Here is a 14,323-nt window from a genome sequence, read left to right as displayed (position 1 = left end):
AGAGCGAAGATCAATGGTTTATGGTCCGTCAAAACTGAGAAATATCGACCCTCTAAAAGATGTCGAAAATGGCGTATTGCCAGATATATAGCTAATAATTCTCGCCCAAACTTGCTGTAACGGCTTTGTGCGGGCTGCAGACGTTTTGAAAAGAATGCACTCACTGAAAGTTTCGGTCGGCGCCGACGCAGCCGCTCGTGTCGCGTGACAGTTCAGATTGCGCGGTTTCGTCCGTTTAAAAGCTCGGCAAGTTGTGCGGGCTGCAGACGTTTTGAAAAGAAGGACTGCACTGAAAGTTTCGGTCGGCGCCGACGCAGCCGCTCGTGTCGCGTGACAGTTCAGATTGCGCGGTTTCGTCCGTTTAAAACAACGCTCGGCAAGGACTATCTGGCAGGCGCGATACACGGGTAATACAAAATAATCATCCTCTCTGGCGTCAGGTCGGTAAAGTTGGTGGAGCTTTCGCCTGCCGTTTGGAGGATCCGAGTTCGATACCCGGTCGGCCCACTTTTCCATCGCATTGGGCGCTCGAAAGTAGGTGCAGTCGAGACAAACTTGCAGGCAATGACAGACGGGCGACAAAATATTGACATCAATTACTGAGGCGGAAGCGCGAGGTAAGAAAACGAAACGGTGTCATAATAAACAGGGGTAACTCATGTTACTCATGAGTAGTCAGAAAACAAGGAAAGTTACCCTTGTTCACCGTTGATTCACAGGGGGAATCAACACCGTGGTGGTTTTGCTATCGCCGATACCCGATGGACCCAGCCAGTGATGCATAAGGTTGCTTACTGGTCCCGTGCGCATCTGGTACACTCGTACCCATTACAATAGACACCCTTCGGGATTTCTGCGCTGGCGGAAACGAAGAGAGACTAAGGGTAGACTATTCGCGATGTCTGGATCACTGAGCAGCTGTGACTTCAGTGAGTTCCTTTGGACTTGATATGCACGATCGGAGACATCTCTCACCTCATTCGGCTCCTGAGGGTGGACCACCGTATGATGTCTTGAAATGGTCCAATTTGAGTACTGTAGACTTACACTGGAAAGTCCATTTGAGTGACGCGCAAAATAACAAGCCAGAAATTGTGGATTCTTGTGATTTACCAAAAGATGCGGTACTACATGTATAAAATACGTAATAAAAGGAGTAGGGGTAAACAGCAGGCTCAGACAGGGGAAGCGTTCGACCGAGGAAAAGAAAGTACAGTTCTACTGAGTCTCAGGAATAAGCGGTGAACCTGAAGAATGAATACACTTTGTTCAACGAGTGCTACCGCGAGTTCGTACCTAATTTCCAGAAGTAGTCCAAACACCTTTGTAGCGAAACAGTTCTCTAGTTATTGAACGTATTGTATAGATGATGTACCATTTATCTGCACCATTGACCACCATTGTTTTTTCTGTTTCAACCTCCCATTCATGCTGCTACTCGCCCCATCGCTTCTCTCTTCCCGGTGTTGGTAGAAACCTCCTCAAAGCTATTCCAGGTTTGAAGAAGGTGGTAAGTTCCGTGTATGGTTTGGTCCTGTACACCTACTTATACATCTGTCCTACTATTGTAGGTGTGATATTTCACGCTGTCACAACCAGGGCAATAAATGGCCGTGGAATATGGATTGTTCACTAGTCCATTTGCTTGTCTGATTTTTGTTCGTAAAATAGAATGCAAGAAATTGGGATGTTGGTTAGGACTTGCACAAACCAAACACTAACCCGCACCAACACCTGTCGGCAAATATAGACAATGAAACGGTGAGCAAAACGTTCAGCAGTAAGGCATGTGACGTTGCTTGCTGATCGGCGGCACGTCGTAACTCTGATCAGTTAGCTTGTGGGATTACTCTTCCATCCGTCTCACAAGTCTCATGGACTTCCCGCACTCACAGAGCTCGACAACGTGAGCGGACGTGAGCTGCATTGCTGACTTGTTAATCCCAGTGCAGCCCATACACCCGTTGCTAAATCGTAGGGTGTTCACAATTCGATCCAACCGGTTACGGGTCTGAATTCCCCCGGAAATCAGTGATTTTCGAATAGGAGAACTGTGCTCTTCAGCATGTATCGACTTCAATTGATACCTGCAACTCTCCCACATTTCCTAGTCCAACTACATATGCACACTTTTTCAAAGTGTGCATTCAGTTGAGCAACCACATCCGTACGGTGGTCTAAGTGAGAAAGTAACAAAAACAAGGCGTTTGTCTTTTTCATCCAGGTGGGAGTGCAGCAAATCAAGATTTGTAGGAAGTCCCAATTGAACTTCATCGAAATATTTCTACTCACCTTGCCTCGCTGAAGAGCTGCTGAACTTCGTCATGTTTACGACATATAATTTGACATCCAAAGACGTGTTTATTATTAGTTCAAATCAACAATCCCAACTGGGCTCCGTGTTGAACATGAGCGCTCATTTGGAGTTCCATTTCCCCTGGATATTCAGAGCGTAGCTCTCGACTTACCGTCTATCTTGGTGTCCTCAAATTCAGGGAGCAATTATTTAGATACTTCTGTGCTTCCCCAATGCTGGCAGTTCATCAGTACCTGAAAACTGCTCGCTAATGTGTCCCGACCGATATTTCAACCAGATATTAGTGTAACGGTGATACTACTGATCGGGAGGCACGCGAGTAGTATGTGTTGTTCGTAGAATTTCGCTTTGAGTCGATTGAAAAATGGAATTCTGTTGCGGAATTCGTGGGGGCACTTTGTAACATTTGCTTTTATTTGACCGACGAATGATTGGAGGCAATGAATCTCCAGGAAGACTCGTTCGGGATAAGATCTTTGTCCAGTTTTTGTAACTAAGATGCAGATTAGAGTTTTGCTTCCTTGTTCAATGGTCTGTAACCGGTCAGTTGACATTTCCGAATAGATAACTCCGCAGCGAAGGCCTTCCTTTCATTAGTATGTTAGGCTGTGCAGTGTGGTTGAGTGAGACGATTATATATATATATATATATATATACGTCGAACAATTTTTAGTCCGATCACTGTTCCGCGTCAGAAATCGAAGATGCTTTATTTGCCTTGTGTCAGTGGTTTCAAATCAGATTTAGTCAGCTCTCCTAGACAAAAAACCAATAATCTATCAAATCGGGTAAACAGCTAGACACCCGTTTTCGTTCTTCGTTTTGCCGCTTCGAGGGTACGCTTATCGAGACTTGTTTAGCAGTGATCACGCGGAGCGTTTCGTGGGAAACACGAAGTGGTTGGCTAGCTGGTTTCTCGTTGATTGTGCTGGCCATTGAACACTGCCTGATATTGTCAAGTCCGTAAACCATAACTACAAGGTGCATCTAACTTGGTACGAATATGGGAGTGCAAATTACTGCGTGCATTTTTAGTGGATGGCGTAAGTCGTTCCGACCTCGTTCGCACAATCACATGCCCGTGTGCCCAATGTGACCTTAAATTACCGGATATCCCAGGTCAGTCGTTACGTTTTCAGTCACCTCTCCGGCCTCCTATGCCGCTTCGACTAAATAAATTGAAATCCGACGGTTAGCCCACCATGTGTCCTTATGGCTTACTATAGAAGTTGTCTTAAATTTTCTCTTCTATCTTTGGAGTGAAGTTTGTTGTTTTGGAATCTGTTCATCTTTTGTCCCGTTCCACTCTTACCCACTCTAGAATGGTGAGGAACTGCAGTCAGTCCGCTTTGCGATAGAACATGCTAGTTCGCCCAGCACTACGGATGCTGCTCGTATCCCGTTACCGCCATCAACTCTCGGCTATTTTCCCAACGATGAAGTCCGGATACCTTTGCTTACTTTTCTCAAAGAGTGAGTCCCTTAACTGATTCTGACTTTTCCGCACTTTCACACAGACCATACAGCCATAGAATAATCCCTCAGCACATCTTTGGGATCTAACAAATTCTGCGCAGAGATGTCCCTCTGAAAGGGACTCGATCTACTGACATTGATCTAATTTAAAACGCTATTTCCGATCAGATCACTGTTCCGCGTCAGAAATCGAAGATGCTTTATTTGCCTTGTGTCAGTGGTTTCAAATCAGATTTAGTCAGCTCTCCTAGACAAAAAACCAATAATCTATCAAATCGGGTAAACAGCTAGACACCCGTTTTCGTTCTTCGTTTTGCCGCTTCGAGGGTACGCTTATCGAGACTTGTTTAGCAGTGATCACGCGGAGCGTTTCGTGGGAAACACGAAGTGGTTGGCTAGCTGGTTTCTCGTTGATTGTGCTGGCCATTGAACACTGCCTGATATTGTCAAGTCCGTAAACCATAACTACAAGGTGCATCTAACTTGGTACGAATATGGGAGTGCAAATTACTGCGTGCATTTTTAGTGGATGGCGTAAGTCGTTCCGACCTCGTTCGCACAATCACATGCCCGTGTGCCCAATGTGACCTTAAATTACCGGATATCCCAGGTCAGTCGTTACGTTTTCAGTCACCTCTCCGGCCTCCTATGCCGCTTCGACTAAATAAATTGAAATCCGACGGTTAGCCCACCATGTGTCCTTATGGCTTACTATAGAAGTTGTCTTAAATTTTCTCTTCTATCTTTGGAGTGAAGTTTGTTGTTTTGGAATCTGTTCATCTTTTGTCCCGTTCCACTCTTACCCACTCTAGAATGGTGAGGAACTGCAGTCAGTCCGCTTTGCGATAGAACATGCTAGTTCGCCCAGCACTACGGATGCTGCTCGTATCCCGTTACCGCCATCAACTCTCGGCTATTTTCCCAACGATGAAGTCCGGATACCTTTGCTTACTTTTCTCAAAGAGTGAGTCCCTTAACTGATTCTGACTTTTCCGCACTTTCACACAGACCATACAGCCATAGAATAATCCCTCAGCACATCTTTGGGATCTAACAAATTCTGCGCAGAGATGTCCCTCTGAAAGGGACTCGATCTACTGACATTGATCTAATTTAAAACGCTATTTCCGATCAGTGCCGAGTTTTCCACTTCCTTCTTCGGTCATTTTTGAAACTAGTCAATTTTGTGTAAGCCGCGCCATTCTCCGATTTCGATGAGTGCCAGCATTCAGAGGGGTTGTTGTTATACTGTTGTGTTCCTGGTTTCTGTTGGCCAAATTTTCTTTGGATCGACTGTTACTTTCATCATATGCATTAAGGTCACTTACGAGCTTACTTGGTCGATCTATACCAACTAGGGTGACATGGTAACAGCCCAGTTCCCGATCTGATGCATAGGCTAGCGTTTTCATCAGAACTGCCACCAAAAGTACAGTGCGTTAGGCGGAATTGCGCACAGATACCACTCAGAGTTTTGCCCTGCTACGGTCAAGGAACTTATTCCGCACGCGATTGGCCAGAAGATAGGACCGGTTGCCTTCCAGCATCAAGGCGAACTCTGATTGGCCGAAAGTCTACCCAATAACCCGTCGTGAACCAGGATCCGCCGATTGCTGGTTGCCACGCCGCATTCAGAAGGCTTCAGGATTTCTAGAATGGTGTCGCTGAGTCCTTGATACGACGTTGTGTTTTTGACCTGGTTTTCGGCGTTGATACACGTGCACCTTTGATGGTTGTTTTTGACGAAAACATTAGCTTGAAATATTCAGACCAAGAATCGTTACTTCACAGTGAGGATAATAAATACTCAAATCAAATCGAAAACTGTGTACAGCCTTTCGTGGTTAGGGTGTATACACTCGATAATATTGTTTGAATCCAAACACGGGCCACCGACGTACAGCATGGATGGAATAATGTTAGTTGTTGGGTCCATACTTTTTGCCAGTGGGAACTCGACCTGATGCCTTACTAGCCAGCAGTCTGATCCCTTGACTTATCACGTGAGGATTAGGCTTGTTGGACATGGCTGCGCTTAACGCTAGGTGGTGGAGTTTTTTGACATATGACTGCGCCTCGCACATGGTTATTCAACGAGCGTACCTGGAAGTTTCACGGAAAGGCAAAAAGTTTCCCCCTTGCCGTTGTATGTACATTGTTTATGGACAAGTACCGTAATCAGGTGCACTGAAACCGCATATCACCGTTTGCAGACTGTTGGCAACTGCTCGGATAACACCGCATATGGGGCTCACCGAGATACAACGGTTCAGAGTTGTTTTGTCTGGAAGTGACCTGGGAGGACGAAACCAACCTCTCAGCGCAGCTAGACTAAATAATGCTGGTAACTATCAGTAGGTGCGCAGCTCTCTGTTTTTTTATTCTGGGGCCTTGCTTTCTTTCAGTGGTGATTGCGGAGATAAGGGTTTCGCCTATCTGCCTAATTGCACGATAAGATTATTGTGATCTACTATATCTATGCTGACCATGTATAGAAAGTATAGATGGTGAAACCGCTGCTTAGTATGAGTATCAGTTTACACGAGTAGTTTGTTGGATGAGCAATCTCTCGTATGTTGTATCCTCTGTAATACGAATTAAGTTTGTTAGAAACTCAAAGTCGACGGGAGTCATCCCGTTGTGTGGGTTTTCCCTCCACCTTGGATTTATAGCTGGGATTCCAATGTTTTATTTACCCTTCAGATATTTCACGCGGTACGACACAAAACCGCGTGGGGAAAACCTGCTCCCCTACTACACTTCAGCATCACAGTTGGTACTGTCAGTTGGGACGGACCGCACCTTGTTCAGGGGATCCAATGTCCCTTCGTGCCGAATAATTACGCCATCTGAGGATGGGACGCGACATAAGACCGTGCTAACAACCTGTCGTCTCGACACGGAGTACGTGACAAGAAGTCGCAATTTGATGCACTGCCATAACGAAGCTCGTCGGAGAGAGCTGGTTGCCCGTGGTTCTTTGGCTTGTGCGGCCCTCTTGACGGAGCTCCCACCTACGGAGCATCCTTTGGAATCCTTTACCGTAGACGTTGCCTTTCATTCAGTGAGTCAGCTCTCACCAATATCTATTATATTTCAAATTTTATACAGCTGACTCTGTTTACTGGTGTCGTCGTTGCGCAACTCCTGTTAGTTTTTTTGCTTGCTGTCCCGCCTACAATGGTACATCAAAATTCACGGTTGATAAAACAAGTCTGTAATCAGGTAGAGTGAGGTATTCCCACAATAGGTCACTTTAGAGTCTACTTGACCGAACAGGAAGCGTCGAGCCGAAGGGCTTTGGCCCTGATTGGTCCATATTCAGACCAATCAGGACGTGCTTGTGGCAGCCGATTGACTCTATACAATGGTGCCACGGTTTAGTTCACTGTTGACCTGGGTAGATGGGGATGGATGGCTGTGCTTCAGAGACGGTAGCTCATATAATTAACGCGTGGATTCAGTAGTATTGATGGAACTTTCGTTGGGGAAATTCTGAGGGAAAAGTATAAATTGAAGGCGACAGCTTGGATATATGTGCGCCACTATACCCGCGTGAGCTGTCAGCCACCTAGCGCAAATCAGCAGTGGACGCCATTGCATCATGCGGCTATCTGCCATCGATTGAGAGCCATTCCTTATGGGGCACACAACTTGCTTCCGATCACGCCATAGAGCGAGTACGTCTGGCAATTCGCTTTCGGTCAGGCCCTAAAAAGTTCGTAAAAAGCATGTCAATCCACAATATCCCAGCAGTATTGGTCTGATCAGCTCAAGTACTCTCTGCAGTTAGCCAACACTGTACTGGTAATGAGCACGTGGACAAAGCATGGCAAAATGTGAGAGGATCTACGTTAGCGAAGTTCATAGCCAATTCTATTGAATTTATGAATAATTTCAACTTGAGTACTCTGAAAACATTATGTCCCCTGTTGAAATGATGTCAGATGCTATTCAGGCAATATTTATTCAAGCCGTAAGTGTTTTTAAGCTGCGCTTCATATGCTTGAAGCTCACGAATTCAACCAATGACGTACCAAGTTCAGCACGTTCCAGACCGCGATTAGTACCCAATCCTGTGCTCGTGGCCTTCGTACGAACAAAACTATTGTTTATTTGAGTCAAATGAAAGACGGCACCCGAATCCTCGTTATTCAATAACCAAACTGTTATCGTTCAGCTGTAGCATTCTTTCGGTGCCTAACTGCCATGCCACCCGAAGGTTGCACGAGGGCTAGGATACTGTCAGGTTACCCAAGCCTAGACAGGGGAGTCGAGAGACAGAGGTCGGGTTCGAACCACAGACTTTCCGGTCACTAAATTCGCGCCCTAACCACTTGTGCCATCTCGTCCCCCGTTATTCAATAAACAAATTATTCATTCCAATAGGAATGCCGTAATAAGCAGAAACGTAAACAGCTCGATGGAAAATGTTTCTGAAAAAATTTCCTTGCCGGTACTTTCAGATACGGTTCTAGGAAAACCGAGGTCATACAACAAACTGTACGACACTGCGAAACGGTAGTTTCTGAGAATAATACATGACCAGATTTTACTTTCGAAGGTTAGATATTTCGAGCAAGTGCTCCGAGGCCTTGTGCGCTTCAAGCGTAAGAACATAAGCAGTCCCCTTTCACTGTGGAGCAAGTAGGCAAAAGACTTTATGGAATCAGGACCGACATATATATTGATTGCAATAATGATAAAAACTGCAATGACCACCGTATCGAACGAGGGCTTACAGTAGCTGAAATCACAATGGAGGTCTGCTAGGGTTCGGGACTCCACTTCCATGAGCGATAAACGTCATTTGGTTAGATTACACACAAAGTCACCCTTGATTTCTATTTTAGGATCAACTCTTCCCATTGTGCTAAGGGATTCGGATGGATTATATTTCAACCTGGCACCAAGTCGATCTCTACTACCCACTGTGGTGGTTTCTCCTCGAAGTCAATTTTCTTGAGTAATCCGCTTACGAAAGCAAAGTTATCGGAAAATAAATGAAGCGCGTGCGATACAAAGAAAACAAGTTTTTCGATACGATGACTGAACTGATGATAGGAAGTTGGGAAAAAGTGTGGACGCAAACCTTCATGTGAAGTGTGTGAAATTGTGTTTTAGTGGTATATTATTGAGGACCTGGCGTACCCTCAAAATGTGTCGATTTTCGCACTTAGTTCAGATTGGCCTTATTAGTTTTTCGCAACCTTTTTAATATGCATCACATGGTGTTTTCATAACTCTATGTTTACAGAACGGAAACTGGTCACGAGTTTAAGGAACAGGTGCCTCGAATTTAAAATATGAATAGTTTGGGCGTAATGCACTACTCATAAGGTTGCTGACAGCCCACAACCGGTTTCGCCCTTCTTGGGGCTCATCAGGTAGGCGTAGTCCCCGAGTTTCCGTCAACCGTACGTTCCACTTGAAATCAAATTGCACGAAATTGGTGAATTGCACACATTTGGTTTTGCGGGAGACTCATCTGGAACAGTTTAAGTGGGTCAAGAAGGCCTCCATGGCCTGTCACATGCTATTGTAGGGTTAGTAAAAAACTGTATGGAGACATCTTGTCGTGTGTACACACCCCGTGTTTATGAACTAGAGACTACTAGCAATTTGCACCACAGAAACTGGTGATAATGGTGCGCTCCACCCCAGGTATCTATCCATTTGTCAAAGCCAGAGCACTGAAGCATGCAACGACGCTTTTTTCCGCTTTAAAGTCCACTATCCTCATTTAGCAAGGTCAGACAGTTGAGTTATGCAAGTGCGTTGCCGACATTTTAAATCGAACTCATGGAGATGGTGTATAAGACCAATCATGCCTGTTCGGACAGTAAACATTTCTTCGAGTTCTCGATCTCACCCTGCAGCACCATCATGTTGTCCCGAGTTGTCGATTACTATTCCACTTGTGTCGGAGCACTTGCTCACACGATCTGTTTGGCATTTCTGGCAAATGTCATTTATGCCAAGATCGTTTTACGGTGACCCCTGGCGGGACCGATACAGAACAGTCGCTTTGGAGGGGTAAATGTAGTAAGGGATCTCTTGACACTTCTTAGTGAAGCAAACCTTATTTCAGTACATTCATTCAGTTCATTTCTGAATTCTAGTACAGTAGCAATGTAAATGGTGGCATGGAGAGCGGACAGTTTGCCACAGCCGTCGCTACGAGAAACACGGGAACCTGTTCTGTCAGGTTACGAAGGAGTTTTCACTGCGCGAGGCTCCGTTTGTCCTCACCTTGATCCTTTCGCATACACACTTCCATGCTATCGTTCTGGTCACTATTGGTGACGGTACCGAAAAAGTTGAACATTTGGAGTTGAGGAGTAAAGAATACGCTGATACGCCGAGTGGCGTGCACAACATTGCGAGGGGGTATAGACTGTTTCGACTAGACTTTATATCTTGATCGTTCTCAATTTTTGTTGAAAGGCATATAAAATGCCTTTTCCCATGGATAGGCATCCTTGACGACACTAGTTCTAGAGATGTTTGTGGACAGGTTCATTTTTTTACCCCTGCATACCTTTCCATCACGTTTACCTCAACTTCTTCCCCCTTCCTGCTTGCGGTTTTCAGCCCACTCAGATGCTTTTCACTGTTACTGGAGTGTTCTACGAGGTACATCCACTTCACCCAACCGACCCCTACCGAACCTCTGCTGCATCCAACGCAAATGATGTCCGGAAAGTGCTCCGCTGTTTCTCTCGCACGATGATCCTGGTTGCCCCGGGTGGGCATGTCTTACAAGACGATTTACTCATTTCCTGTCCTAGTGAAGCCCTATGCAAGGTATGATTACTTCGATTGTGTGTCTCCAGTCGTTGTTAACCGTTTTTTTAACTGACTGTTAATGAGCTGAACGTTGTGTTGGTTTTTCGCCCGCGACAACGTTGAAGTTGCAGCGCGGACGCATGAGCTGAATGCTCTGTTGCTCTTGTTCGAACGGAGCTTGCTTTACAACCGCATTCTTCGTTTTCATCCTTTTTCCAGAAGTACATAAAAGGTATGGCCTCCAAGGCAACCACGCAACCGGCGAATCCTGCTCCACCGACCGACACAACGGTGCCATCGGTGTCTTCCTCCACCCCGGCCGATGCGAGTGCACAAGCTATACTCATAACGGAATTGAAACAACGCTCTGGTATGAACGAAGCGTTCTCACGCCAATGTCTCGAAGAATATCAGTGGAATTTTGAAGCTGCGTTCGGCGCTTTCGAAATGTTACGCAATGCTGGCAAACTACCCCCGGAAGCATTTGTATAATTTTCACCCATCCCACTCTGTCCACACACTCACCTCTCTTTTCGGTGGCCAAGTTGTCCAAGTTATTGGATGTTTGTTGGTGTATGTTGTGCAGTACTGGTTTCATTGCCGGTCTGGTCCCAATATTACTAAAAAATCAGGCCACACTGGGTAAAAAAATATGAGCAAAACGACTCAGTTCTTAACTCTGCAACTGCTTTTTGCAGTTTTTTTCAAACCCAGTTGCGACCATCACCTGAATGCCGTGTTGAACAGTGTTCACACAATTGGCATCAAATATCTTGGCCACACCAATCATTTGCGTGGGTGACTCGCCCCGCTCGGGCTACCAGTTTCGGTTTTTGAGCTAGTGCTGCGTGTGTTTGCCGAGTGTTGCCTCCAATACTTGTGCAATTTGGTTGCCATCCCCATGTACTTCTGTCACATTGTACCCTTTTCTCTTCATCTACATACCCTGTGTTCTCCCTGCAACTTCTTTATGTATTACGACACCACTCGCTACGTATAGACTATTAAGACATTGCTGTTATGGTTTGTGGATTGTTCGTCACCTGAAAAGATTGTACACTGACTCACGATGTTAATCCCTTTCTAAATAGGTTACTGCTCGCGAAAAGGTCACTTTTGTCACGATGGTTTGTTCTTACTGCAAGCGGCATCGATGCATCAAACAGGAGACAATGCAATTTGTTCTTCACAAGAGACTCAACTGAATCTCTCGTTTATGGTATTCTACAACCGAATGTGCTGCGCACAGGCCGCCTCATGATTCATAAACGAGAGATTCAGTTGAGTCTCTCGTGAAAACCAAATTGATGTGCAAAAGAGGGTATTTCTCGGAAACAGTGTAATTTGGGTTCAAGTAGAACATAAGGTTGATGGAAACTCGGGGACTGCGCCCACCTGATGAGCCGTAAGACGGGCGAAACCGGTCGTGGGCTGTCGAAGAGTTTTCAGCAACCTTGTGAGTAGTTTCCTTTATGAAAAAGGAGACAATGTACTTCATCGCCCCCCCGTATCACCATAGAGTTTTACCATCCCTACTCGGAGTAACTGTTCCCAAACTAGGCGGCTTAGTAAAACACTGTCATTAAGCTACTATCAGTCCGAAACTCAAGACACGTTATCGATCCCTGTAGCCAGCGACCAAGAGATGCATGATTATACCTCTTCTGTTTGCCGCTTCTCCACAGCATCCTTTCGTTTGTGATGGCAGGTGGTCGTTTTTCATCTTCAATGGAGCAACATGAGGATTGGCGAGTTTGTAGGGGTCAGTTCTAAGAACCGTACACCGCAATCATCAAAAACTGACCATCTCTGCTTACCTTTAACTTTAATTCGGTTAGTCATCGGACGCTAGCTAGTTTCCATCAGGCAAAGTTGTATATCTTGAGGCTCCTAATGGCTTCATACTTCAACTCCGTGGACGCGTGCCGGGTGTAGTACAGGCGTTCATCTGGATTCACCACACACGGGTCGGGTTAGGTCTTCTTGCCTCATCCCTTCCCCCTAACCTGAATATGCATATGATCAAAGGGATACCTCATCAACCCTTGGTCTCCGTGAGGTTAAAATGCTTCCCGGGGCGTTTCACATTCACGTTCGCAAACTCCGCGGATCACTTTAATAACCAAATGACCTTTACAGATCACGGTTTGGTGTGTGCTCCACGCTTACGAAACTGGGATAATAATACAAGACTAGGATCAAATCCGAACATAGAACGCACAAAAGACCCTTTTGAGTTGTGAAAAACGTTTTCTTGCCTGGGTAACTGCTTCATTTCTAATACTAGAGCCGCTTTTGCCAGCCCAAACACGTGTTTGACAAATGTGACGTCAGCTTGTCCGCCAGGCGGAGAGCCATTACTCTGACACTTTCAACACAAGCAAACGCAAAGGAAGAGTGCCCATCAAAACGTTGTCTGGGTCTGTTGGATGGAGCGAAGCCATATGTCGAATTGTTTCCGAAAGGAAAGGCTCACAAGAGATCGATAGGCAGTTGGTACTTCAAAGGTTGCACAGACATGTTCATGTGCCAGTGCATAAAGTCTTCAGCGCAACATAATCGTCAGATCATGATTCAGAAGAGAGATACAGAAGCTGTACCCTTCTTGCTTTGGTAGTTATCCCCAGAAGAGACAGTAGTCATGGGAGTTGTTAACTTTGGTGCACCTATCCCCCAGATCTCTCCAACGATAAAGTACCCACCATCGCCGAAAGGTTCACCGTACGAAAATACCAGCTAATAACAACTTGAATGTGTACCTATCCGCTCCCGTGTCGCACGTAATTGATGAACAAGAACAGCACCTGGATGTCCACACAGTATGCACTTGGTAGTGCTCAAATACGGTCAGATATTCGAAGAGCTATCCGTGACTCTTAACGTACCAGGGATGTGTATATTGTTCGGTATAGGATTTTTCTATCTGTTGGGATGCATATGCTATACCCACATTACCAAGTGACAGAATCATCAGTCGGGAGCAGGTTCCTCAGGACAACCTTCTAAATTAAGTTACTGAATTCAATTCCTCCACAAATGTGTTGCAAACTTTTCTTGGGCTTCGGATTATTCCTGTCACTGGTAGCTCTTGATTCGCTCATTCCCCTCCCCCATGTGGCTCGTCCCTCCTCTTAGTTTTCTAGGGACTCACAAGTTTCAAGGAGGGCTGGTGATGGGCGACCTTGATTCAGCGGAAATGAGCTGACTTCAGGTCTGATTAGAGCAAACAACAATCCAACTCATTGTGTTTGACACGGACTGATACTTGACTTATGTATTCTTCCTGACTCAGTGCTGCCAACGCATCGAGTACATTCAAGTGATCGTTTCGGTCTCTCAGTGTGTCTCCCATGACACATGCATGGATCCCCTGCACCTGAACCGTAGCCAAACCGCCCGGTTGAGATCAGCGATTTTCTGAGGCAGAATAATTAAAATATGGCGGGTAGATTATCATCCTGACACGTAGGTGGACACACATTTTACAGTCTCCTCTCATCCTTGAACGTCAAGCGCAATCATCATAAGAAATACTATTCTAGTGCATTTGGCCGTCTTCCATTCTCTGGATGTTGTTTACTTCGAGGAAGCCAGGATCAGGTACGATTATAGAAGCTTCATTTTCCAACTACTCTGAGGTTGTACAGCGAAGGAAAATAGAACCATATTTTTGTAATGAACTACTCATAAGGTTGATGAAAATCCGTCGACAGCCCACGACCGGTTTCACCCTTTTTTTT

General features: G+C 45.5%; 1 protein-coding gene across 1 annotated transcript in view; it reads left to right on the top strand.

The window, feature by feature from the left end:
* T265_15170 (hypothetical protein) overlaps nt 1–10,953 on the top strand; it is a gene marked incomplete at both ends in the record, with an annotated part of 39,371 nt that extends 28,418 nt beyond the window's left edge. Inside the window, 5 exons of the mRNA XM_009176905.1 lie at nt 1,474–1,510; nt 4,607–4,758; nt 6,498–6,858; nt 10,389–10,601; nt 10,803–10,953. Coding sequence (XP_009175169.1) covers nt 1,474–1,510; nt 4,607–4,758; nt 6,498–6,858; nt 10,389–10,601; nt 10,803–10,952 — 913 coding nt within the window. The remainder of the gene's footprint in view (nt 1–1,473; nt 1,511–4,606; nt 4,759–6,497; nt 6,859–10,388; nt 10,602–10,802) is intronic.
* Nucleotides 10,954–14,323: the final 3,370 nt, after the last annotated feature.

Source organism: Opisthorchis viverrini (assembly GCF_000715545.1).
Source record: "Opisthorchis viverrini unplaced genomic scaffold opera_v5_376, whole genome shotgun sequence".
In the NCBI taxonomy this organism is placed as follows: Eukaryota; Metazoa; Platyhelminthes; class Trematoda; order Opisthorchiida; family Opisthorchiidae; genus Opisthorchis; species Opisthorchis viverrini.
This window is presented reverse-complemented; position numbering and strand designations above follow the sequence as displayed.